This window comes from Manis javanica, chromosome 11 (assembly GCF_040802235.1).
Source record: "Manis javanica isolate MJ-LG chromosome 11, MJ_LKY, whole genome shotgun sequence".
Lineage (NCBI taxonomy): Eukaryota > Metazoa > Chordata > Mammalia > Pholidota > Manidae > Manis > Manis javanica.
Genome location: NC_133166.1, coordinates 32,889,358 through 32,917,242, shown reverse-complemented (window position 1 = coordinate 32,917,242; position 27,885 = coordinate 32,889,358). Strand labels below are relative to the sequence as shown.

At 47.4% G+C, this 27,885-nt stretch overlaps 1 protein-coding gene across 18 annotated transcripts in view; it reads right to left on the bottom strand.

Moving 5' to 3' along the window:
• MICAL2 (microtubule associated monooxygenase, calponin and LIM domain containing 2) overlaps window positions 1–27,885 on the bottom strand; it is a 223,832-nt gene that overhangs the window by 111,584 nt on the left and 84,363 nt on the right. For all 18 annotated transcript variants that reach the window (XR_005063413.2, XM_073216210.1, XM_073216209.1 and 15 more), the window contains 9 exons: window positions 17,058–17,265; window positions 13,575–13,691; window positions 12,161–12,262; window positions 11,329–11,484; window positions 8,328–8,428; window positions 3,938–4,195; window positions 2,752–2,867; window positions 1,811–1,937; window positions 1,068–1,158 (listed from right to left, as the gene is read on the bottom strand). Coding sequence is in view for 17 of the 18 variants with exons in the window: in XM_073216210.1 (XP_073072311.1) it covers window positions 1,068–1,158; window positions 1,811–1,937; window positions 2,752–2,867; window positions 3,938–4,195; window positions 8,328–8,428; window positions 11,329–11,484; window positions 12,161–12,262; window positions 13,575–13,691; window positions 17,058–17,265 (1,276 nt within the window). In the remaining variant the exon portion in view is untranslated. The remainder of the gene's footprint in view (window positions 1–1,067; window positions 1,159–1,810; window positions 1,938–2,751; window positions 2,868–3,937; window positions 4,196–8,327; window positions 8,429–11,328; window positions 11,485–12,160; window positions 12,263–13,574; window positions 13,692–17,057; window positions 17,266–27,885) is intronic.

The window sequence follows — 27,885 nt, the reverse complement described above, 5'->3', positions numbered from 1 at the left end:
GGGAGAGAGTCATTAGTGAAGTGCTCTGGGGACCTCAGCAGCTCCCCTGGGGACCCCCTCTGACTGCTACCATGGCTGGCGACTAGGAGGAACAGCACTAAGGCAAGGGGCCATTGGCACGGACGCAGTTTCTGAGAGGCCCTGTCAAGAGCATGGTGGGGGGCAGGGCGCTGGGACCAGAGGCATGCTCCCCTGCAGTAGAGCACCTAAGGCCCTCTGGCCTGGCCAGTTAGAGGCGAGGAACACAGAGGAGAGGATGGATGCCAACATCTCATGTAGTGGGAGGATGGGCATGGAAGCAGGGGACGATGACATGGAGATGCAATGGTGGAGAAGCAGCGTGCCAGCGACCATGTGAGTGGCTTGGCCCCAGTCTGCCAGGGCAGGGGTGCTCGCCAAAGACAGAGTCATGGAGGCGTCACATTTGAGCTGCTTCTTGAAGAATGTCTAGGAATTTATCAGACAGATGCAGGCATTCCAGGAAAACAGAAAGGACTCTGCCATGGCAAAGAATCTAGAAAAAGCATGTTTGTATAAAACAGTTTATTACCACTGGGGCCTGTGGTGTGAGGAGGGAAGCGGGGAGTAGATGATGAAGCTGTGCACCCCACAGCAGGGAGGACACGAGGGCTGGGTGGCAGGGGAAGCCAGAAAGGCTTTGTGCAGGATGGTGACCTCAGCAAAGCCAATGGGTGCTGGGAAATTGTTCATCTAATTGTCCCTTCCCTCCGCCAAGAAAAGAGCAGAGCACGTGGAGCTTACATAGCTGGGGAGACAAGACTCCCATACTGGAAGTATCAGGAAAAAATAGCAAGTCCAGGCAAAGCAATTCCACAGTTCACCTTATGTGCTAAGCACTCAGCTCCTAACTCCTTTATAAGCATTCTACGGTAGGTAGTGGTGTCCTGGTTTTACAGATGAGGAAACTGATGCACAGAGGAGAGGCGCCTGGCACAGGTCACACGGGTCACTGGAGCAGAGCCAGGCAGACTGCAGGCCCTGTGCCCCCACGGCCACCTGGCAGGCCCTCCCCACAGCCTGGCCAGGGTCCCAGGGGGGCCACTTACCCCGCCTGGAGAGGCCAACAGATCTGCGCACTGAGTCCAGCCTCTCGAGAGGGCACTGGGGCAGCTCCTTAGTGATGTACAAATGCTTCACCTACAAGCAAGACAGACCACAGAGCTGCCTACCAGTTTTTTCTCCAACCCCAGTCTCAGGGCTGCTGGATGCAATCCACCCTCTCTCCAATGTCAACCACCCTTTTTCTCTATCACTGGAAGGCCTGACCATCAGCAAGGGAGTCCCAGTGAACTGAGACACAGAAGAAAGATCTCAGTTACCCATTCACATGTCAGGGAAGTTCAGTGTAGATATATGTAATCAGCCAGTTTTGAAAATTCACAGCACTTTTTGTGCTATTGATTAAAATGGTGGGGGTTGAGTGGTTCTGAGTCAATGAGAAAAAAATGGACTCTAGGATCATGGATGGAAAAGACTTCATATCTGGCTAAGTAGGTTATTTAAGGGAGGTATGCTTATCAACATATATGCATGGTGACAAATAAACATATGTAAATATAGGTACATATGGGATACATAGCGATATGTGTTCTATTTCTCTCCTGTGAGTTAGAGAGATGCTGACTCTGTTTCCCTTTTCTGGCTCTCCTAGGGAGAGGAATCGGTCCCACCTTTGGGCCAAGAAGCAGTGGTGGCTGTGGTTCCAGGGATGTGCCAAGATTTTATGTGCCCCCTCCCTGTCCCCACTCGGTGCAGAATGACCGAGATGGGGCCCCAGGGAAGGACTTACCTGATGTGGCCTCACACAGTTTGAGTTGAGATTTGGGTACCGCGTCCCTGGGTCCAGCGTGTACTGCTCGAAGTTCTTGTGGATATTCTCTGGGGTTGTCTGAGGTAACAGCCGGTAGAGACTTTCTCTGGCAGGAGGCAGAGCCCAGGGTCAGGGGCTGCGCTTGTAGCCTTAGGCCTCTGTCCTCCACCCCCATCCCCTGCTCTCACGGGAGTCTTAGATGTGTCTGTGTAAGCCTTCCCTGCCGTGCCTGGCCTGGTGGTGCTCAGGACTGCCAAGTAGGGGAGGGCCCAAGGGGCTGAGAAGAGGAGGAGGGAGGCCAGACTGAGCAGGGATGCAGAGCTGGCAGCCAGGGGCCTGTGGTTTTGCTGTGACCACCACTCAGCCACTCTGCCTCCTGTGGCCTGTCCCCATGACCACAGGCCTCCACACTCAAGGCCAGCAGGGGGCTGTCCCACCTGCCAGCCAGCCCTGACTTCTCCCAGTCCACCAGCTGTCACAGCCACGTGGCCAGCGGCAGGGGTCTGGGAGGAAGCCCAGGGTCTTAGGAGCAGAAGAGCCCTGGGAGGTCAGAGGACCCAGCCCCCAACAGGGCAGGGCACTCAGCCCTGCAAAGGGATCTTCTCCTAAACCTCTTCTGGCTCCTGGGTGACTAAGCAGCACCAAGAACCCCAATTTCAGGGTCCTCCAGATGAAGATTTATCTTTGGCATCCAGCCTAAGGCCCTGGTCCCCAGAGAAAGTCACTGAGAGGTAGATCATGATGGAGAAAGCTTCCTTGGGGACCTTGATGGCCAAATCAGGTCACATGTGAGAAGGCAGATGGGAACAAAGGCTCCAGGTTCATCCAGGAGCCAACAGACGGCCAGCCTTGCTCCATCTCCCACCTGAGCTCCTGAACCAGTCCTGCCCGGAGTGAGGAGCCCTGCTGTCAGTACTCACCTTTCAGCCAGCAGCTCCAGGGGAGCAGTGCCCTGGTCCCAGCTCTTCACCATCCATGCCGTGTCAAAGGCTGCCAGGAAGCCACGGGCACAGCCTGTGCCCATGGGCCAGAATGGCTACAAAAGGTAACATGCCAAATTGTGGTTGATTCCCATGACTCCCAGCCTGCTATCCAGCACTCGGTGACTGCCCGGCCCCTGGGAAGCACTGGGGGATACAGCGGTGGCACTAGGGTCCCCGCAAACACAAACAGATGCAGCCAAAGGCATATGTAAAGGGCACTATGACTCATGGGACAGCAAAACTGCTTCGGGTCGAGGCAAATTCCGGTACTGGGGAAGGAAGACGGAGATCAGGGAATGCTCCACAGAAGAGTTGCATTTATACTGACACTAAAGAATGGATAGGATTCTGAGAGTCATCCATTCTGGAAGAGGGTGGGCAAAGGAATGGTGGTGGGAAATGAAGGAGTCTGATGGGAGATGGAGGGGAGCACTCAGAGAGAAAACAGAGAAGGGCGACCGGGACAGAGTGGGGGTAGGGTTGCAGTCCACACCCAGTGCTGAGCCTGAACTGATTCACCGAGGGAAGTTCTGACTCCACTGTTCACGGGCACCCAAGCATGGTTTGGAATTTGACTCTTACCTGGGATAAATACATAAACATTTCTTGAGTAGTGCTTATTTCAAGGATAAAAATGCATCCCTTCTGAAAGTACTCTTTTAAACTAAGGATCTTTGCATTTGCAGAATTTCTGGGAAGAAACCGGAGCAGGGAAGCCATGGATTTTGGGGCCCACTCACTTCTCTTGCATCTTACATGACCTCCATGGTGAAAGGCCACAGAGAGCTACCCACATGAAAAGGAAGAAGCCTCAGCCCAGCTGATGGGCTGTCTACATGATCCGAGAAAAACGGCCTGTGGAGTCTAGGCCAGAGCTGACTAATTTTTTACTTCAACAAAAAAGTCAGCCCAGAAGAATGCAAAAGCAGAAGAGAAAGGTACAGGCTCCTCTGGATGTAGTGGCAGGGCAGGCTCTGAGACCAGGATACGCACAGCAGAGTGCCAACGGCTGGGAGCCTGCCCTTCCCCAGCTGCATGACAGCAGACACTGCCAGGCAAACCATCAATGCAGGGATCTGTCTGTCTTCCTGCAGGAGTAAGAGGTTCCAAGGGCAGGTGGTACCTCAAGCAAACTGTCTCCCACCAGGGCCACGAGCAGCTGGTGTGACTGACGCTCGCGCACCAAGGCCGCATTCTCTGAGGCGTACATGGAGGTGAAGTCGAACATGGCTACATCAGGCTGCCCATAATGGTTCATGGCGAAGTCTAAAGCTGGTAGCTGGTAATTGGTGGCAAAATCTGCAGCTTCACGGGCGTAGGAAAGCAGGTTTTCCTGGTTCACGTTCTCTGCACACAGCAGCATCTCTGTGTCAATGTAGTCCTGGGGGTGATGAACAAGAACACAGTACAGTGACCTGCCTCTCTAGAAGGCAAGTACTGGTGTTCACTTCTCTGCAAAAGGCCTTGGAATGGGTTTGTACAGTGACGCTAATCAAAACAAGAGATAGAACATGAGGGCCAAGGGAGTAAAGAGGAACCAAATCAGCTATCTGTGGGGGGTTAACAGAGTGATTAAGCATCAGATTTGGCTTTGAGCTTCCTGGCATCCGAGGCAAAAGGGAAATGTGATATATTACCAAGGCTCTCCTTATCAGAAAGGAGGAAGCATAGAAATTCCTTAAGGGAGGCAATTTTTTCCTGGCAGTAAATTTTAAAAGAACTCTCTCACATAGGGATTTCGACAGAGAGCATTGTGTTGTAATGAACAGTGCGCTCAGTCATGGACTTTCAGCAAACATAGAAGCATATTTCATATGGCTAGTTCTTGTGATAACTTGTGGTAAAATTAAAAAGACAAAAGACCAAATGAGTAGGAGTGGTTTTATAACAAACGGACTAAGCAGAGCTGACGTGGTCCAAATATGTTGTGTTTGGTGGTCAAATAAGACCAGAAAAGAAGTGTGTGCTTTGCATAACTGGAATATTCTCTCCAGAATAAGTTACCCCTTTTCTTGACAGACCTGAGGACGGGTATCTTTCTGCTCAGGGCCCTGCTTTGCTCTTAAAGTGATAGTTGTTACACTTTCCTGCTGGGAGTGGAGAGCCCTGAGCTTAGAGAACTAGGACACCCATCCTGGAGGGGCACTGGCAGTGAGCTGTAGGACAGTCTCCCAGAGTCAAATCTGCCCATCACGTGGCTAAAGGAACTAATTGGTTATCTTTCCATTGGAGAGCGAAGGGCAGGGATTCGTACATAAGAGCAACACAGGCTTGGGGTTTTCAAGAACAACAGGTCAAATTCCATGTCTGTCTGTTATTTACTGACTGAATAAATTTGAGCAAGTGATTGATGAGTTTCCATTTTCTTATTTGTAAATTGGTAATGATAAAATCTACTTCCCAGAGTAGTGTGAGGACTGAATGAGACCATATATGTAAAATCTCCAGCCTAATACCTAGAACGTGGGAAGTACTCAATGAATGGGAATTCCTGTCCCCAGTAATTCATTAGGACACAAAACACAGCACATGGTGAGGTGCATCCTGGACCCACCCAAAGCACCAGCAAGAACATTTAGAAACGTTTCAGAAGGCACAGCCCCATCTACAGAGTGACCTACTGTGTCAATTTCCCAGTGGCCATGATTTCAAATACCTTGTTCTAGAAATTCCAATATTTTTACATCCAAGTGACGTCACCCAAATCACACCTAGCTTTGGTCCAAAAGGGCATCCAGGCCTGGAGCTCCTGTTACTTGCTTTCCTTTCTCATACCTGTTCCCACAGTACATGACCATTTCCTTCCCTTGAGGGGGTGGAGGTGAGACAGGAAGAGTGAATGGGGAGGCTATGAAAAGCACGTGATGAGCACCCCTGACATGGGCCTGGTGACAGATGAGCGCGGGCAACAACCCACCTGGCCCAGGGCTGCTGCGAGGAGGTCCCAGGTGAGTAGGCGGATGGCAGAAGCAGAACCATAGGGAAGGGGTGAGAAAAAAGTGAGAACAGGGCTCTAAGTAAAGTGGGCAGGCCTGGGAGGGAGTTCTAAGTTAAGATAAAGGCAGGGAATGAATTTGGGCTCTGTTTCCCACAGGTTTATGGTGTTGAAGAGGGGTGAGGCAGTAGAGAGGAAACAAATGAAGGGTGAAGAATCTGGAAGAAAGAACAGTTACCCCAAGAGCTGAGCTGGAAAGAGGCCATAGATCAAATGAGAGTGTCAGGAAATGCCTGTCTAGTGCCTCAGAGAAGGGGGACCAGCTGTGATGTGCATCCATCTCACACGCCCAGCAACCAAGCTCCCTCCCACTATGGTGAGACCTAGCCTGCTATGTCCAGGAATCCCAGCCTGCAAATGTGTGGGCCATCAGGGTCCTGGGGATGAGCCCCCCTCCTGGTGGAGGAGATCAAGATGGACATAGCTGGGAGCCCAGGGGCCTACTGTCTTCAGGAGAAACTTTGCTCTTCCTTCAGTAGCTACAGAAAGAAGCCCAGGAGTCAGCAGGAATAGATGGGGAAGCAGGTCAGTCAGTCATTCAACAAACATTTACTCAGCACCTTTTGTGTGCCTCTGGGAATATGCCATACAGGGAGAGAAATAGAGAGAGGACTTTCTATTCCTCTGAGAACAAGAGAAGACTATTAATTTAAGTGGCTCAGGGTAGATGGGTCAGCTCCCAGCTTATGCAAATGCTATAAAACTTGGCTGGGTACCTGGAACCTCAGACCACACCTCCTGAACCAAATGAGTGTCCAGTTTTCTCATGCCCAGCCTGTGGCCTCCACATTTCTAGGCAGGAGTTAATGTCTTATTCATAGAGGCCCCTCAGCACTAGCTCAGAAGATGCTCTTAGAGTCTCTCAGGGAGAAGAAGGCCTTGATAAGGACAACCACAGGCCTGGATCTGCTCCCAGCCCTAATACAGTCATGCTGGGACAGAGCCAGGCATTCTTACCCACCTGTGCCATGACAGAGAGCCTAAGGGAGTATGGAGGATCTTGGACAACTGCCAAGCAATCCAGTCACCACGAACACCATGCTGCTGCCTGGACCAATGCTCTGGAATGATCTGACGGAATCTTAGTGTACCAGAGGCCAGAGTACTCAGCCAGTGACACAGGAAACCCAAGTCAAACTGCCTGACTCCCCAGGGTGGGTGGACAAAGGCTCCCTAGACCCTCCTCCGCAAAGGTGCCCACTGCACCCGCACCCCCGGGCCCCAGACAGTCCTTTGCTATCTGACACAGGAGCCAATGTCAGGAGGGACACCTGTGGAGCAGAAGGACGAAGGGAACATGGCCTCACCTCCCCAGACCGGGTCAGCAGTGGGGCACCAGATGTGGAAGCCCACTGCTCACACACCTGCTGGCTGTGCTCAGTCAGCTTCATCCAACCCCTGCCCCCCACCCCCATTCACAGCCTCCTGTCTGGCAACCCAGGCTCTCAGCAAAGACCTGAGCCGATGTGGAGGAGGCCCAGGGGAGGGCTGGGTTACTAATGCTGCCCAGCGGGCTGCCAGCGCAGGCTGGCGAGTGTTAGGCACATTCTTCTCTGACAAGTGGCAATGAATGGTCACCGAGCTGCCCGGGTTACAGGCTGAACCCAGAGAGCAGGCTGACCTTGGACTACACAGTCCTTATCTTGAGGCTATAGCAGCAGTGGTGGCATGAACAGGGGCTCTAGGAGAACTGAAAACCCCACCACAGAAGCTTCCAGCCCAGGACTCACTGCTCTACATGCTTCCCCCTCCAACCCTGCTCTTTGTGTAAGCATGGATATGCAAAGGCAGGAAGCAGGGGCCAGGAAGCCAGCAGGACAAAAAAGCAGGTGTCCAAACCAGGCAAGAAGGTCTGGAGGGAAAATGCAAACCCACTACGCACAGGCACTGTGCCGGGTGCTCTGTATGCATTTTCTAATTTACTCCTCTGACAACCCTTTCAGACAGAAATTATTATTCCTGTTTTGTAGACAAGAAGGCTGAGGTTTAGAAAGGCTAAGCAGCTTAGTCACAGCCCTGAGATAATATGTGGCAAAGCCAAGATTCAACTAGAGTCTTTTTGACTGTGAAAATAGAGCTTTCCCCCCTATCAGGACAAGGGGGCCACAGCATGAAATTCACAAGTGAGAGTGGCTCTGTGCCCCACTAGGCCAAGGCGCTCCCATCTGCCCCCAAATGATGTGTACCTCCTGGCAAAGGGGGCAGAGCTGATTAAGACTTGGGGAAGGAAGAGACTCAGCTGATCTCTTGGGGTAAAGACCTACACTGATGCATGGGGGGAAAAGTCTCAGCCCCCACCCTACCCCTACTGCAGGGCCCTGCAGAACCCTCTGTGTATACTGGTATGGAGGAGTCCTTCATCCAACACTCACCCAACACCCAGGAGAAGGGAAGTGGTGGCCAGTGGTCCATTCCCTCTTCCCCCCTCGTTCATTCTCTGGCCAGACGACATCTGCTCCCACACACGCCAGTCCAGGTTACAAAGGGAAAGAAGACATCACAACCAAGAGATACATACGTTAATGATGACACCTTTGTCAAGCAGGCTCTGCTTCTTGGCAGTCATGACAAAATAATGAGTGCAGTCTTTGTAGTAAACAATGTTCTCAAGATCAATCCCTGAAAAGAGAAGCATTCATGGATTTAGTATTACTTCATCAGTACCAGATGTATGCCAGGAGCTCTAATTTGTCTCATTACAGATTGCATTATTTACCTGCAGAACACTCATGCTAGACAAGTTTTTGAGGCATACAGGCCTGGAAAAGATAAAACCAAGTGCTAGAATTTGACCAAGTTAACACAGCTAGCTTTTATAGTCTCCCAGAGACACTTTTTTCTAAAAATTGAGATATACTTAACATATAACTTTATGGAAACCTAAGGTGTACAACATGTCTATTTGATACATTTATATAATACAATATGATTGAGGCACTATTTCTCTTAAAATTCAAAGGTCTTAGGGACTACGAACCAGTATTTCCAAGTTAAAGCTGAATAAGCGCTAAGGAAGGCAAAGTGCTGTCTACGTCACGGTGGCTAAGCAATGAAAGAGCCAGGATTTGAAGCCCAGCCTGAGTCCAAGTCCCATCCACTGTACCCTCTGCGTAGCCAGAGATGCAAAGAGCAGTGTGAATTCTCCAAAGACTATGCTAAGTGATGTTTCTATCATTCCCCCGCTGTGTGTGAAAACCCAGGTGTCCTGAAGGAACAACTCAGGTTAGTGGGCTGGATTGAACCTTTCTCCATTTTCTACCAATTGCACAACACTTTATAGGCGAGGTTTCTGCATTTAAAACAATGGTGTGAGGTGGTAGCTTAGTCCAGTGGTTCTCAAAGTGATTCTCAGGTTCTGCCTTGCCAATAGCATCAGTCACACCTGAGAACTTACTAGAAATACAAATGTCAGGGCCCCACCCTGCATCTATTAGATTTACAAACTCTGGGGGTAGGGCCAGCAATCAGGGCTTTAACAAGTCATGCTCAAGTTTGAGAATCACTGGCTTAGCTTCTTTGAAGAGAAAGGAACAGACACATGGCAGCTTAGTAGTTAACACAGAGGCATGTTGGGCAACTACAGGAACCCCTTTATTACCATTAAATAGGAAACAGCCATCAACGCAGAGGGCCCCCCAGGGAATCAGAGGAAATTCATTGCTGTCTCTATGTGAGGGCATTGTCGTGAAGCAATGGCTAAAGGTGACAGCCACAGTGAAGTTTAAAGAAAGTTCACTGAAACATTTGGAAAAACACACTCAATACCCTATCACAATTTACATTGGGTGTTTTAGTTAGATATTTATTTTCTTGAGTTTTGAAGAGAAAGGAGGGTTGGAGAATTCTCAAATCATTCAAAATGATATAATTTGCTGGACGGAAATTCTTTTTTAAATAAAATAATGCAGGGACCTCAGAGGGTCATGCAATAGGTACTTATCAGCGTGACCAGCAAGAGGCAGAGTCTGACCCAATAACGAATCTCATTCCTAGGAATCTATCTTAAAGACATCATCCAACAGAAGTAGTTTTACCTGTACCAGTAAATAACTGAAAGTCTAAATCTGAGGTCAGCAAACTTTTCCTGTAAAAGGACAGAGAGTAAACAGTTCAGGCTTTGTGGGCCATCCGGTGGAACAGCCACAGGCAACTACATAAACAAATGGGCATGACTGCGTTCAAGCAACCTACATTTATGGAGACTGAAATCTGAGTTACATATAACCTTCAATCTGTCACAAAACAGTCTCCTTTTGGTTTTTCTTCAACCATTCACAGATATTAAAACCATTCTTAGCTTGAAGGGAATACAGAAATGTGTGGCCAGCTGTACTTTTGGACAACCCATGGGTTAAATGCTAGGCAGTGATGATATAGCCACTTAATGACTATTCTGCAGCCTGCAAAACCGACTGCCAGGAGAAGTAGGCTGCAATATGGGCAGTATTTAAAATGCAATGCTGCATGAGGAAAGCAGAATATCAAAGACTACTGACACTATGATGAGAGGTAGAGCCATGGAAAACATGAGGATGTGGGTGGAAAATTACTGAAAAGGAGTGCACGAAAATGAGGACTATTCCTGGGCTAGGTGATGCCAGGTGTGATGATTTATTTTTAGTATAAAGATTTTATTTAGCATTGTTGTTACACTGTGTCTTCAAGGAGAAATATATATATAGTTTTAAATCAGGTTAAAAAGAAAGGAAAAAAATCTGGAATTTCCTTAATTGGGAGCAGGCATTTCATCTCTCTTTCCCCTCACCCCGCTGGATTTTTCTGCACCAACCTTACACCCACCTGACTTGCTAGTTGTTTACTAGCAGTCTCCCCCCATAAAATATAAGCTCCAAGAGAGGAGTTTTATTTGTTTTGCTCAATGATCTTCCTCAGGACCTTGAACAACATCTGGCGTATAGTAGGCATTCCATAAATATTTTTTAGTAAACGAATGAATACCTTCCTTGCTCAAGGCCCACAGCTGGGGGACAATGGATGCCCTTCGGTGAGCATCATGCTCCCTAGGCATCCCTGGGTGTCCCTCATGGGGAAGGGCAGCTGCCACGCTGCACAAAAGCCCCTACACTTCTTTAAAGAGTATCCATAGGTTACTAGCTCCCTCTGCAGAGGGTTTCCTAAATCTCATGCTGACCTTGGGCCCAGACCGACAGCCCTGCATTGGGATGGTTTATCCAGGTATCTCTTACTGGACAAGAAGCCATTTCCAGAGGGGACTGTGTCAACCTTAACTGTGTATCCCATGATATTGAGTACTAACACATAATGGGCGCTCAGTCAATGTCTACTGAGTAAATAATTTGTTTTCCATTTTCATGTACAACATCCAGAACTTTCCCTCAAGAATCCCTCTTGAACCTGAAGGAATCTTGCCCATTTTATCCTAAGGAGAAATCCGGGCTTCCACTGTATCAGGGTGAGTCTCCCAGTTCCAAGAATAGGAAAAGCCAGCGTTCTCCTCTCCACACCTTAGGAAGCACAGAGAAAGGTGAAGGGCCCACCTGTTTCTTCTTTAAGGTCCTGAAAAAATTTCTGATTGAAGATGAAAGCCACGCCGCTGATCTCTTCCACCTTGGCCTCAGCTGTGCTGTTTCTGTTTATGAAGTTGGCGGTGATCGCAATGGCCAGCTTCCCACGGAATTCTTTCCTTCTGAACCCTGCATGAAGCAAAGGGGAAAAGTAGGTCTTTCTCATGGATTGGTGTGAAAAAAATTATTTTCAGCTGCCCCACAGGCCAGTGAAATTAGAATTCTGGATCTTGAGGGAACAGGGACAGGTGGAAATGCTGAACTCTGTACCTGAGGAGGAAACACCACCAGAGGCCATTCTAAGTCAATGGGACTTTTTCCTTTTCTAAAATCTATAGGACCAATTATCCTGGTTAGGCTACTGCAGCCAAAGGGTAAAGTGATCTTCCCAAAGGCAATCACTGAACTCGGCCTTTTAAGGATTTCTTAGGCATTGTTGCTGGGTATATTCAGGAAGGCCCCCCCCATTCACTTTGATCTTATATGATTAAAACTACTGGGTTAATTTTTTTTTTTTCTATGGAAAAGTAGGGTTATGAGATTGAATTCCTATGGGATGGAGATTTTACTCCAGTCTCAGTGATTAGCACATCATCCAGATTCAACAAATGTATAATGAATAGATGAAATTCAAACTTGCAACTAATTTAGTACAATGATTTCGAGGGATACTCATAGTTTGCAGTAATTTACATTAAAACTGCTTTATTTATCCACAGGATCCCAAGCAGGTGGTCACACCTGGCAAACCTCCTCCTACTCCTGGCCTCCCTTCCTGATCAGCCCCCAAAACAAGAGCCTTCACCTTCCAGTGTGTTCCTGCGGCCATCGGCACCAATGATGACATCGAACTCAAACTCTGATAGAGAGTGGTCTGCAGGGAGAAATTCTGCTCGCCAGCCGACTTCTGCCAGGACAGAAAAATGAGATGAGTTGACAGAGAAAGCTGGAAGGGGAGAGTGATTATACCCAGTCTGTGCTGGCCATGAGAAATGGACAATGCCAACTCTCTAGGTACAGGCACCCTGGACACAGCCTCCCAAGGAAAGACCCAGATCTGCCCTAAATCACCCTCTGATCTGGAGTCCTTCTGCCTTTCGTATCCATTCAGTCCAGGACACGGTAAACCAGTAGCACCAACTCCATGCCTGGGTTTACTGTTTTCTATAAAGGCTGAGAGTTGATCCTCAATGATTTTCAAATCAGTGTGACTTGCACCTTATTTTTCTCAACATGGTATTCTACCATGTTCTCTTCAAATTGCCCTTTATTCCTCAGTGCCCTTCCACTGCCAAAGGAAGAGCAGAGTATAAAGAAACTAGTTTACAGTATACAGCCTTTAACGAAAACATTTTCAGGTGAAAACTTGCTGGTTACTCATAATTGAGATTTAACATCCACTGAAAGAACATTGAAGTCTCTGAAAGTTAAGTAACAGATGCTATCCTTCTATAAAAGCCGCTAATGCAAATATTCTGGGCAGAGAACAGGAGAAATCAGAGGTGTAACCTGCACATGGAATTATGAAGTCTCCAACAGGTGGCTCCAAACTGAAAGCCCAGCCCTGGCAGTAGGAGATTTGGGTAATAATTAAGATGCAGAAGCATCATGAACAAACTGTCTGATCATGGTATGTAGAAAAGATCAGAATTTACATAAACACACTAAAAGGAAAAAGGGAAACATTGCTAAATAAGACATATCCATAATAGGTCAATTTTATGGTTTGTAAATTATACGTCAATAAAGCTTAAACATATTATTTACCCTATAGTATCTTGAACATTTATTTCATATTTGCTCTCTAAGCATCACTTTCTTCACTGGATTTTAAAATATCATATGGGTACAAACTATAGTATAGGTATCTACATACCTATGTGTGTTCTTTACACACACCTGAAGAGCATAAATGAACTTCATCGAACAACCAAACCTATGTTTTCTAATCCTACTTACTATCGTTTGTTGAAGTGTTGCCTCCTAGTGACAGGTAAACCAAATTACAGGCTTCATGGCTTTAATAATGAATGCTCTGGGAGCTGAGAGCAAATGTTAAGTGACAGCAATGGTCAAAAAAAGGAAATATCCTTGGATGGAATTATTCCAAACAGCTGTCAATAAGAATGACTCTTACATAAAAATGCTCTGAGAGCTGCAAATGTGATTTTCTTTTTGATCTATCTGATTTCTAGACATGAAAGGCAAATTTACTGTACTTTGATTTTCTTGATCTTCAGGAGGCTCTAGAACCTTCACAAACTCCACATTCACATGGATTTCAACTCCCAATATCAGGGCCACCTTGAATAGGATGAGCTGCAACTGACGAATACCTGTTAGAAAGGAATGGGAAATGAGATGAGCTGTCATAGCAGTGCCAGAGTGCCTCCTGTATAGGGAATACTATGTAACCACTGCTCTTTGACCTCTAAGCATAGCAATGTACTAACAAGGATCACTACTGAGCACTAATTATGTGCCAAGCACTCTGTGATTTCTCATTTAACTCTTCCAGCGGACCTGTGGGGTAATTACTTTCATGATATAGATGAGAAATTGAGGTTCAGTGAGCTAAGTGACTTGCTTAAGGTCACACAGTAGCAAAACTAGAATGTGGACCCAAATTTGTCTGATTCCAAGACTGTGCTCTAGCTGTCAGATAATTCTATAAGGATGGAGGCTTTCTCTTTCCTCCCTGCTTCCTGACCTGGGCTGTGGGTTTGATAAGGTAAAGATGGAAAAAGAAGCAGAGAGAGAGAGAGAGTGTAGGACCATAAGTCAAATCAGTGATCACATGGCTCATTTTGTTGGGGGCTAGGACTAAGCACTTAGCCATTCAGGGTGAGGGGTGGAATGGGAAATTATCTCCACAAAGCTGGGTTCATGGTTCTCCATTGTGCTAGATACTCACCTAAACTCCCCCATGAATGTCACCTTATTTCTCTATTTTGTTCCCTGCCATTCAGCACAAATAGATATGCCTCCAAATATTGTTCTGCACAGTGAGAAGTTTGAAATTTTCTATAGGTCCCTCTGTATTTAGTGGGTATTGTTTATTTGACATTTATTGAACATCTACAATATGCCAGATGCTATGTTAGGCATAGGAGATATGGAACTTACCCTTTCATAGAGAAAACACAGAGAAACAGAATGGGGTAAGGCATGGTGGCTGGGGGGCAGCAGAATGGCAAACAGGGTTTGAGCTACAGTCCTGGAAGCCAGAATACTAATTTCCACAGATAGATTAAGGATTATGAAGACTACAAGAGGCCAAGGCACTGGGAGTTAGAAAGCTTCTGGAGACTTTGGTGAAAATCTCTTTCTCAGGGTAGTGGGGAATAAATCAGACTGCAATGGAAGGAGGCATGAATGGAAAAGATAGACAAAGTTACATCTCCTCTAAAGGAATGGGCAATACCAGGGGGTTAGAGGGGCCGAGTGAAGTAAGAAGCAGGAAAACTAATGCTGGGGGAGGTGGAAAGTAGGGAAGGAAGGAGGGGAACAGGAGCAACTGGAGTGGAGAAGAGGTGGCCAGCTCTGCCTCTGCTGGGGTGGCAGGCAGGAATGCCCTCAGGTGGAGGTGAGTGCAGGAAGAGGAAAGGGGCTGGGACAGGCAGTGCCTGCATGGTCGCTCCTCCCCAGAGCACAGGAGGGAGACCATCTGCTCCGAATGAGGAGGCTGTGGTGGAGGTTTAGAATAGCTGCGGTGGGAACTGGAGGAGGATGGTGACACAGGACAAGGAGAGATGCCGAGCAATGCTGAGGACCAGGACACATCTGGGGCTAGAGACCGTGGGTGGTCTGAAAGAAAGCCAATCAGCTGGGGCTTACAGAATCCAGTCCACCTCCTGCCTAGAAATGGGCCTTGGTGAAGGCCAGGTCTCTCCTCATGGTTTCAGGGTCCTAGTCCACTTGGTTCCAGCACATAGTAGATGCTCAATAAATTCTCCCTGGGTCCCTCCTCACAGGTGCTGGAACTGCCCTTGACAAGGAACACTGAATCACAGTGAATGCTGGAATCTCAGTTCCCGAGTCCTGCCGGTGTTTCTGCACACTGGGATATTTCCAAGAAGTGGGGGTTAGAGGGGAGCCCCTCAATGGTGCAAAGAGGGTCTGGCTTGGAGGGCAGCCCAACAGCTGTCAAAAGGACTGGGGCTCTCAAGAGGACTCCTGGTGCCCTGCTCTGGCTCTCAGGAGGGCTCGATGAGAGGGTGGTGCTTAATGTTGTCATTCTAAATTAGTAACCAATATATAATCTTCTGTAGGTGGTAGGGAATATCCTGAAAATTGACACTACGGCTTACAGGGAAAATCCAAATTTTTTCCAGTGGACTCCTGGAATTTTCTCATCCCAGAGTGGGAATAAATTCTGTGGTCACTGCTGGTAAACTCTCCTGTATCTAACTAATTACATCCTATGTGGCTGATAATTCCATTCATTCCTACCTGAACCCCACACCCTTTTTCTCATCAGTTCTTGTCCTCATGAGAACATGGCTTTTAGGGCTCCCATCCTACCCTCTGACTGAGGGCCTGCAGATCTGAAGTCTGAAGTCTGGGGACCTGGTGTGGAGAAACATGGGTGGCTTCTTGCTCACGGAACACCACTGCATGCAAAGCATTTTCTGAGTATCTACTATGTCCCAGGCCTGGTGATAAGCGCATTACAAACTTAACCTCATTTAATCCTAAGCAATTTCTGGCAGGTAGGTATTAATCACATCTACTCGAGACAAAGAAGGAAAGGAATTTGACCCAAGTCACAGAGTAAATGGACAAGCCAGATTTTGGATCCAAATCTATTCAAACCCTTGAACTCTACCCACAGTATTAACCTCCCTGACTTTTCTGGATCACAACTGCTATACAAAAAATGGCTAAAGACCTCCTCCCTACAAAGCATGCAGAGGGAGGCTGCTGTTCTAAAACCTGTCTGCACAGATCCTGTCTCAAGAGACCCAGACTTGAGTAACATCAGAGCAGAAGGGCCTCAGCACTCACCTCGCCCTACTTAAGCATGCAGGGATGGCCCAGCACCTGAAATCCATTTCTCTATTTCCCCTCCTTCTCTGGATGAACCCCATCACACTGCCTTTTCTCTTTTTAAAGCTCAGGGAAACTTGGTACAGGACCTTTCAACTGGGCTATTCCTCTGTTCTAAAGGAATGACCTCTGCCCTGCCACGGTCTCCAGAACTGGCAAAACAATGTCCAAACTCCTTTGTCAAGAGGCCCTTGACGATCTGGCTCATTTAATGGTTTTATGTGGCTCCCTCTTCTGAACTCCTCTAGCAAGTCTGACAACTCTATTAAAGCAGTTTGTTGTTGACAAAAATCTCGGTGAGTTCTCTGAGAATGCAGACTATGTTACTTACCTCTGTCTCTGTGTTCCATATTTCATTCATTCATTCAGTAGAAGCTTATTGAACATCTACTATGTGTTAAGCATTCTTTCATGCCCTAGAGATATTCTGGTGAACAAGATGTGCCAGAGTCCCTGACCTCATGGTGCTTACAGCCTAGTGAGGCACAGCACAAGGTCTGGCACAAGAGACAAAACAGGCCCATCTGACTGATGTGTGGAGCCCTGGGGAACATGCAGATGGAACACCCTGGGGACTCCTTGATGTGACCAGATGTGCTCCACCCAGGGTCAGATCCCTTCCCACATGGGGTGCCACCATTGGTTCCACTCACTGATGTGGTCGATGGAGCCGGCACAGAACTTCCCATAGAACTTCTTGGCTCCCAGGCCCCGCAGGTCATGGATAGTGAAAGGCCAGAGGTGCAGCACATTGTTCCGGGAGAAGGTGTCCCTCTTCTCCACTATGACTACCTTGGCCCCTAGGTAGGCAAGTTCAATGGCAGTGCGCAAACCGCATGGTCCACCCCCAATGATGAGACACTGCAGAGGTGAGAGAGGAGAGAGACACTCAGTGACCTCTAGTGGTGTAGACACAAACCCAAGTCAGCAGTGTAACCAAGGAGCAAACCTTCATCCACCCACATCAACCAGCATGTGCAAACCAAGCCCCTGTTAAGACCTGCCATTCATCCATCCTATGTATATTACTTATGGGCCTACCACACACCAGGCACTGTGCCAAGCCCTTTGAGGGATGCAGAGGTAAATGGATTTCAGGCGAGGCACAATAAGATACATGTGTGGCTCAGAGTCAAACTGAACTGGGCTTAAGCACCAGCTTTAGCATTTGACCTCTTCATTTCCTTATCTGTGAAATAGGTCTACTACTCTTTCCTTGCAGGGTTATTGAAAATAAGATTGCTTTTAAAAAGCTTGTGGTGCATCTTTGTGACCTTGAATTAGTCAATGTTTTCTTAGACATGATACCAGAAGCACAAATAACAAGAAAGAAATTGGACTTCATCAAATTAAGAACTTTTGTGCTTCATAGGCCACTATCAAGAAAGTGGAAAGACAACCCATAGATGGGAGGAAATATCTGCAAATCATATATCTGATAAGGGACTAGTATCCAAAATATATAAAGAATTTTACAACTCAACATTAAAAAGCAACCCTATTGGAATGGGCAGATGATATGAATAGACATTTCTTCAAAGAAGATATACAAATAGACAATAAACACATGAAAAGATGTTCAACTTCACTGGTCATCAAAGAAATGCAATCAAAGCCACAATGAAAGCACTCATACACTAAGATAACCAGAACCAAAAAGAGTAGTGTTGGTGAGTATGTAGAGAAACTGGACCCCTCACACATTGCTGGTGGGAACGTAAAATGGTATATTTGCTTTGGAACATGATGGCAGCTCCTTAAAAGCTTAAACAGAGTTACTGTATGACCCAGTAATTCCACTCCTAGGTATATATTCAAAAGAAATGAAAGCATATGTCCACACAGAAATGTGTATATGAGTACTCATGACAGCATTATTCACAATATCCAAAAATTAGAAACAACCTAAATGTCTGTCAGTAGAATAAACAAAATGTGGCATGTCCATACAATGGAGTATTACCCAACCATTAAAAGGAATGAAGTACTGATACATAGATGAACCTTGATGAGATTATGACAAGCAAAAGAAAGCAGACACAAAAGGGCACCTATTTTATGACTCCATTTATATGAAATATCCAGAATAGGTAAGTCCATAGAGACAGAAAGCAGATGAGATGTTACAAGGGAATGGGGGAGAGGAGATTAGGGAGTGACTGTTAATGGGTCCTGGACTTCTTTTTGCGGGGATAAAATATACTAGAATTAGACAGTGGTGGTTACACAACTTTGTGAATATATTTAAATCACTGAACTGTATACTTTCAAAGTGTGAGTGTTACGGTATGTGAATTCCATTTAAATAAAATACTTGTATGGGAAAAAAGTGTATGGTACCAACTTTGGCACACACTAGTACAGACATTGTTATTCTTATTGCAGAGACCTAGTCTCTTCTAGGTCTCTAGGAACTCTGGAACTCTCCTAGAACCCTTCTTCTACTGGTAAAAGACAACTTGTGAAATAAATAACTAGAACTGTATGTGGTTAGTTCTGTTTGGAGCCAAGAAGAGGAAAAGATAACCCTGCCTGGTAAGCTGGAAAAGACTTCACAGAAAAAGAGAAGGTCTTTTAAAAAAATTATCATCACTACCACCACCACTACCATCATCACCTATATTTGCTGAGCACTCACTTTGTGCCAGGCACTGGTTTAAGTACTTTATGTGTTTTAGTTCGTAAACCTCATGACAAGTCTAAGAGGAAGGACTTGTCTCCTCTTTACAGATGGGAAAATCTGAGACACAAAGCAATTGGCCCACAGTGTCACAGATTGAATGGGAGAGGACCAGATGGTCTCACTCTGGAGCCTACCATGCTACACTGCTTCTGGTTTGCCAGGAATAAAAAGAAGAAAGAACATTTCGGCAGAGGGAATCACCCATTCAAAGAGAAGGAGAAAGAAGTTCAAGGTGTTTGGAGAAAAGTGTACTTTGTGGGGAGGGAAGAGAAGGATAGAAAAAAGATGAAGGTTAGTCTGGAGGCACATGCTGACAGTCTTAAATGCCAAGTGAAGGAGAATATCCTTAGTCCGTAGGCACGGGGGCCTGGTGGGCAGAAGTGGCAAAACAGGATTCTGTACAAGTCCCACACTAGGTCTCAAGGGACACTGTGTTTTCGAATAATACAAGGAAGGGTCTTCCCAAGGGAAGCTGTAGCCTGTTAGAAGAGAAGGAATGACACATAATGACTTAACTAGTTACACTGGGCAAAAGCCCTTCTATTCAACAAAATCTTATGAGGCACACCAACACCATCTAAAAACAGTGGGAAAAGTGGCATTCTGGTGGAGAGTGAGAAGCACCCCTGTACGGCCCCCCTGCCCTGCTCTCAGGCAGTCCCTGAAGCACCTCCAAGAGAAAAAAGAGCCCCGGGGGCCCCAAGTAACTGGGGTTACCTCAGTGAGGCAACAGGGAAGGGAACCCACATGCACACCTCACTGCTCCACTGTAGAGGCATCTGGCAACCTCCCTCCCACACAGGATGAAATCTTACCTTTAAAAAATGCATTCCCCTTCCCCTAGCAAATATTCTGTCATCTAGTTATCACTCATGCGGGCCTCCAGGGTCCCAAAGGGGAAGTGCAAATAAGCATATCAGAAGCTCCCACACCATAATCAGTGTGGCTTACTGGATGGAATCTTCCAAAGAGTTTGTGGAAACCCCATTAGGGGAAATGAAGTCACCACTGAGATACAAGTCACTCCAGAGGCGTGGGGAAACTAGTGCACAGATGCTTTTGTTTCCTTTCTCATTGGAGCTGCCTGGAGAAAACCACCATCCCCAAGCCCAGCTCCTCTCTTTATCTCATGCTCCAAACAGCTCCTCCAGCTTGGACATCGCCAGACCATGACAGGCATCTCAAAGCAAGACTCCAAACCCCGGCACTCCGAGGTTGGCTTGGGGTAAAGCCTGGATTCACTGCATTTCTTTGCAGTTAGCGCATCTTTTCCTGTTTGCTGAATTCTGTCACTCCAGGGCCAGGGATGGTGCGGGGGTGGGAGGATGTGGGGAGAGGAAGGGCAGAAGCAAAGGAGGGGAGCCCTCCTGTATCCTTCCATCCAGCAGGCCTGAGCCAGCACCGCTCGCAGGGCAAGGCCGGAGATCCCTTTCCCACCAGCTGGGGGGCTGCTGTGCAAGTATTGCGAAAACAGTAGAGGGTATACTGTTTCTGACCCTCCCAGCTAAACCTGCAATCCTGTCACTGAAAGCTCAGTTTCCCACCACCTTGGGCTCCCGTACATACTTCAGGCCTGAAATTTCAGAGACACCAGTCATACCAAAATTTAAAGTCAAAGCAAATATCAACAGATCTACTTATATAAAGGGAGAAAATTTGGTGCAGATGTTATCAAGACAGGAGAGAAGGCTCATTGGCAGGGGCCAGGCCAGTTCCTCTCGGAACATGCTTGTTATGATTAACATGGGAACTCGGAGTTCTGATGAGAGGCTGAAAACCGAGGCTGCTATGAGCCTGGGCAGAGAGCAGGAGAGAAGAGGGCTTCCCCAGCATGCCCACAATCAACACTCTGGATGTTGTCTGTGGTGCAAACAGAGCAGGGATGCAAAGGGTTGTGATAACTCAATGCAAAGGAACTCTCCACATTTCTCAGATCCATCCAGGCTCTCACTGCTGAGGACTTACTGCTAAGGAAAGAAAACTTTTCATTAAAACTCAGCTCTAAGGCCTTCCTTGAGCCTCCAGTTAGACCATATGCCTCCCACAGGCTCTGTCCTTAGTGCTACCCCAGAACTAAGCTCCACATGCTCTAATTATCTCATCTGATTCCCAGGCCAGTGTGAGAGCTCCTTAAAAGCTGTCCCTGTCCTCTGCTCAGTATAGGGCCTGGCACACTGGAGGCCTCAATAAACAATTGATGGATGAATGAACTTCCCACACCCTCACCGCCCACCCAGTTCTGGCTCTCCCTCCATAACTGGGATGTTAGTTCACATCAGCTGGGGTTTATGTCTGTATTTCCCACCCAGGCTGGGGGAGCTGGGGTCTGCCAAGGCCACCAGCGTCACGTACGTCAGCAGATCTGTGTACTCAAGCGACATAAATTTATTACACAGTAGGGAGCGGGGCAGACCCAACACCAGCAGGAAGTCCATTGTATAGATAAACTTGGCAGTGCTTCGGCCTCCGTGTTCATGGACAGAGACAAACACCACAAGAAAAAATCAGTTATTTATCAAGGGGTGGGAAGAGGGGACAAGGGGACTCACAGTCAAGGCACAGGGCTGTACCACCCCGAAGGAGCCCTCAAGCATGACCCTCTTCTTGGTGACTTGGTGCATCTTCCAACCCACAAGTGGGTGGATGTGCTGGGACTGCGTCAAGAATGCAAAAGGGATTCAGGCCCCAGAGAGAGCTGCCAAGAGGACCCGGGGCTAAGCCAGGGGCTGGCAGTCAGGAGACTTGCTTTCCGCTTCCGAATTACGCCTCCAATTGCTTTGGGAGCTCAGTGTGCAGACACTGCAGTGAGGTGGGGTACAGAAAGACAGCCCTTGGAGACAGCAGGCTGACCTCACTTTCCAGCCAGGGCTCTGCACCCCACTGAAAAGGATGATCATCGTATCTGAACTGTGTGGCACCCAGCATTTTCTACTTGTCAGCCACTGTCCTCATCGTGCTAACTATTTCACCTTTCCTACTGCCGTGTGAAGAAAAGGCCATCAGTAGCAGCAGCTCTACTTTGTAAATGAGGAAACTGAGGCACAGGAAAGTTAAGTAACTTGCTCCAGCTCATGGACAGAGACAAACACCACAAGAAAAAAATCAGTTATTTATCAAGGGGTGGGAAGAGGGGACAAGGGGACTCACAGTCAAGGCACAGGGCTGTGCCACCCCAGAGGAGCCCTCAAGCATGACCCTCTTCTTGGTGACTTGGTGCTATCCTCATTTTTGAGCTAAGAAATGGAGGCAAAGAGGGAAATTTCTCCAAGGTCGTTTACATATTGAGTAAGTGATCAAGTTTGGAGCCGAACCCAAGCCGTATGGGTTCAAGGTCTGTGCTCTGAACTGCTCATCTGACAGTAAAGCCTGACCTCAGAGGTATGGTCAGGATGAAGTGAGATTCCCTGCACTGAGCACAGTTTAGGTGCATGGAAGGCTGAAGCCCATGTCTGGACGGAGCTTCCTGTGCTTCCCGGGGTGGAAGTTGACGGGCAGAACAGAGCCAAGCCCATGCAAGGCCGAGGAAGCCACTCTTCAGGTGCCACAGCAGTGGGGCTTGGGCAGACACAGTGCAAGCCTTTCCTGATACCTCTGCTGAGCGGGCCACAGGCCACAGGAAGCAAGGGCATGTAGGGTGCTATCTCCGTGGGATCAGCATGTGGACCCGGCATGTGGACCCACAGGCCAGCTCCCTGCGGGTAACACTCTGGTTCCAGGGACATGCCACCACACTTCCTGCTGTGGCTTCCCAGCCTCACTGGCTCTTAAGACTGAGCCTCTTATCTAACTCCAGGCAGGAAGGCCTGACTGTTTACTGGGTTACCGTGAGTAAAAACAGCTTGCTTCAGAACCACAGGATGGTGAGCTTTCAAATCCAAGGCGCCACCTCCATGCTCACGTGGGCGGCTTGCACTGGGGGCGTGGCCTCACAGCCCCACCCTGCGGGGCAGCATGAAGGTGTTCGGGAGAGATGCAGCCTCCTAAGGTTCTAGCCACGGAGACGTCTTTGCCGGTGAGTGGCCAGACAGGGGCTCCTCACAGGGACTTCAAGGGACACTCTGGGTGAGGAGCTAACTCTTATTTGACTTGACATGGCCCAGCCCAGGTCCAATTCTCCTGTATCTGGGTCACACCCAGTTATTCCTGAGTAACAATTAACACCACTTACTAACCTCAGAAATTCACAGAAAGGAAATGGAAAAAGATATCCTATTCTCCCTGCTTGCTCTCAAAAAAATAATAGGAATTCCTTTGAGAAACATTCCATTCCTCCCTGTCTTCCTTCCAGCCTAAGCTAGGGCTCTCCTCCTCCAGGAGCAACTGTAACCAGTGACCCCAGGGTCTGGGTTTTTGGGGTCAGTTTCATTTGCACACATCCTGCCCCTTGGCCTCGTAAGGGACCCCTGGTTTGGAAGTTATAAGTACAACCCTCAAGGCTGCCTTTGTACTTCATATTACCTCCCACCTAGGGCAATAGTTCTCTCAAGTCCAGGTGTGTGTGCTGCCCTCAGTCCAGCCTCACAAGTGGGAGAAACCAGCAGCTAGTGAGCCCACGACTCTTTTCATTTTAGGTGTCAAAGTGTATGAACCATAGTGCCAACTTCATCCCACCTGTTGGTGCCTGCACATCCTGTGTAAGGAAAAGCAATAGTAAAAATAGTAATCATAATAGCAATAAGAAATATGAGAGCTCTCACTGCTTGCCCACTTGTAACGTGCCAGAACTGTGCTAAGCCCTTTGTAAGAAATGAATCTCATTTTATTCCTACAATAACCCTGAGTTAGGCACATGCATTGCTGTTTGGCAGATGAGAAAATTGTAATTTGGGAAGGTTAAACAACTTGACATAGTCACAGAACTAGCGTGAGAACCAACTTCTGACCCCAGAGTCTGTGCTTGAAATCACAGTCCTATATTGCCTCTTCTAGGTTTCCTTGGGGGTGTCATGTGTCAGGGTATTAGTATGTTCCCTCGTCATCTAAGAGCTGTAAGGACTGTTGAGCACTCTGTGAGGTTGTAGAGGATGGATGCAAAAGAAGGCTCATGTTCCCAAACCTCAAGAGACTCTCTGGTTGGAGAATAAAGAAGAAGAAAAACAGAGGCCCTGGATACTAGATTGTTTGGGACTGCCTGCAACTACTGGAGAAATTTGTTGAAGGAACAGATTGGTGACTTCAGTCAAGAATGGGTCCTGTAGGAGATGGTCCATGAGTGGAGAACTGAGTCTGAGGAACTGCAGACAGAAGAAATGGCAGGCCAGGGTCCAGGCTGAAAAAGAAGGAGGTGGGTCTGGAGGGAGTGGGGAGACCAGGCTGAAGTGAAGTGAGTGAGGTGTTAAGGAGGGGAGCAGAGGACACCAGGAGGCGAGGGTATGGGAGTGGGAGCCAGGTCCTGGGAGGCTGGTATGTCAGACCAAAGGGTCTGGACACTTTTCCCCCTTCTGCTCTCATGGGTTTGGAGTAGAATGAAAATGCTAGTTGGTTCCAGAGCAAAGCAAAGATGGTAAGAAGAGAGAAAAGAAACTAAAAGCAGAGAAACCAGTCTCGGCAACATTTGAAACGGTCGATCCACTCCCCAGAATCTTCTCCCTCTGCACTGATCACAGATGCTCAGGCTCCTTTGCTGACTCCCCTCATCTTCCTGACATCTTGGGAGTGACCCAGGCTCAGTCTTGGTGCTCCTTCCCTTCTTGACCTTTATTTTACTTCCTCTACTTCTGTGGCTTTAAATACCATCTATATGCTGATGATGCTCAAAATTATCCCCAACCCAGAAACTCCCAGACTCAGAATCAACCACCTGCTGACATCCCCAGGTGCTCTAATGAGCAACTCGTATGTACTAGAGCCACAGTCAAACTTTTGATCACCTTCCTCAAACCTGCTCCTCTGCCAGTCAATGCCATCTCAAGAAATGCATGTCCATGTGAATGCATGGAAACCTTTCCAGCTACTGGGACCAAATATCTGGAATCAGCCTGGATTCTCTCTCTCTCATCTCAGTCAACCTGCCAATAAATCCTGTTGACTCTGCCTTCAGAATGTATCCAGAATCTGACCAGTTTTCACCTCCAAGTTTCCACCATCCCCCCACTGACCTGTGATGAAGGCTTCTGCCTGTTGTCCCTGCTTCCACCTTGTCTGCTTACAGATCCTCCCCCAGCAGCTGAGTGGGCTTCCTAATGTCAGTTCATGTCACTCCCCGTCCATAACCTCTGATGTCTTCCTGTGGCATGCAGAACTCAAATTAGGAGCTTGCCACGGTCTTGAGGGCCTACATGACTTGACCCTCCAATTTCCCTGTCTTCAGCTCCCACCACTCTCCCCTCCCTCTCTTCACTCCAGCCATAATGGCCTCACCAGGCACACACAAGGCTTTGTCACTTGCTTTGCCCTCTGCCTAGAATATTCTTTCCCTAAAATAAATATTTATACGTATATGTATAGTATATATATTTATATGGGTATTATATATGTATTTATATTTATTGATATGTAAATATTCCATGTGTATATGTACATATATATATTGCTATTTTCCAACACACAAAAAAAGGAATCTATTGCAGAAAACATATAGGACTAGCTTTATTCTTCTTAATATTAACATCTAGCTTTCAAAGTAGCATCTTAAATGTTTGTATATATTTCCAGTATCTATTTGTATATTTTTCCATTGTGAACTTTTTTCTTCTTGTGCTATTTTATTATAAAAGTTTCCAAATATACAGGAAAGTTGAAATAATTTCAGTGAACACCCACATACCCCCCAACTAGATGCTATGATGAGATTTTACTCTCCTTGCTTTACCACATACCTGTGCATCCAGCCATCCCTCCACCCATTCATCAAATCGCCTTGTTTGTGTACTTCAACTAAATTGCAGAATCAGTACATTTCCTCTCAAATCCTTGAGGATGGATGTCATTAACTAGAGTTTAAAATTTGTTCAAGTTCTTTTAATTTTTAAGATAAAATTTACATGTAGTGAAATGCACATATCTTAAACATATCATCTGATGTGACAAGTCACAGTACATTTTGTTTCTTGTACCATCGGTTTTCTCAGCATCAGTGGTCTTTCTTCCAGTCAATCCTGTGAGGCTTTGTCCCCTGGGCCCTGGTTTTGGCACCCTGGCATGTACCACTGTCGGCAAGGAGGCTTCTAGTCAGGCTTCTAGCCGGCTGCCTTGGCTCCCTTTCTTCCTCTGGAAAGCAGAAGTCACAGTCCTTCCTAGACCCCAAAAAAGGGTGTGGAGGAATCTCACATTCCTTTAGTAGGAACAGGGGAAGGAGCCTTCTGGGATGGGCTGAGGCCAGATACATTCAAAGCTAAAAACATCTCAGGCCAGTTATAACCCATATGTGGGGAAAAAAGCAGAGCTAAGATACACAACCAATCTAACATCCAGAAATAGATACACTAGTTCATTTTTATTGCTTTCTCCTTTTCTTTTTAGTAATGCTTCTAAAACCTGCAAGTTCATTCTTAGGAGTCCCCGCTTATTGATGATAACAGCCAGCTCTCCCAGCACTTTATTCACAACTCATACCCAACACCAGCTTCACGGCTGTACCTATTAAGAAGTAGAGCTAGGACTCAAAGCCAGGCATCCGGCTCCGAAAGCTTCAGTCCCTGCACCAGAGAGACCCCCGCAGGTAGGCATGGGAGGGAAGCAGGAGACAGGGAATCCATACAGCCCTCTATTGCTCCCTTTCTTGGTGAAGTTTAATTACTTTTGAAGTCTGTCTATCTGACCTCCTGTGACCCAAATACCCAGATATATGGGTACTTTGCATGTCACACAGCTGGCCTGGCACAGGGGAAGTACTCAGTGAGTGTACTCGGTAGGACTCGGGTAGACCAGTGCCCTCTGGGAGCCAAGCTGGAGAGGTGGCTGAAAGAGCAGTAGGCACTGGCAGGATCCAGCAGGAAAACTACAGCAACGGCAGGATACTGTTTCTGAGCCAGGACTTTGTGACTTCTGGAGGGGCCGATATCATGGGTAACTTAATCCAGTGAGAAAGGCGGGACACGGGCTAAGCATCTGCCAACCTGCACTTTGCCAGCCCAGAAAAGTCAGCCAGGGCTGTAACCAGCAGCTGTCAATCTGCCTAATGGCAAACATTTCTGCTCAACAGGTGCCATAACTGGGAGCCACCTGAGGTCAGGACAAGCATCCCCTGATTATCTTATATATTCCAGACCTGCAGCAGATGCTTCAAGTATACTAACTTGTTTCCATTGTGAAACTGACATTACTTTTCAGTTTATAGTTGAAAAATTGAGCCTCAGAAGTGACATGACTTAATAGAGCTAGCAATTGTTGAACTCTGTGTCAAGCACCGATCTAAGTGCTTCACATGGATTAACTCATTCAAACTTCACAACAACCCAAAGATTAGGAACAAAGGCACAGAATGGCTAAGTAGAATGCCCAAGATCACATCACAGTTAGGAAGGAAGAGTTGGCATTCAGACCCGGGCCTCTAGGTCCAAAACACAAACTAATATCCACCACACCACACTTGCCTAAGATCACATGACTAATAAATGGCTTTGCCACAAGCCACTACCAGGTTCTTATGACTCCAGCATTGGGCTCTTTTACATTGCCCTCTCTACCACCTTTCCCAAAGTAATAGGGCCCCTATTATATCCCTTCCTGGCCCTTTTCTCTCCCTTTTGCGTACTCTGACTCCTCCACCAGGGCCACCTCATCCCACGACCACTCAAGGTCACAGGCAAGACTGACTGACCCTCTCAGGGGACAGCAGCCTTGCGCTGGGCTGACCT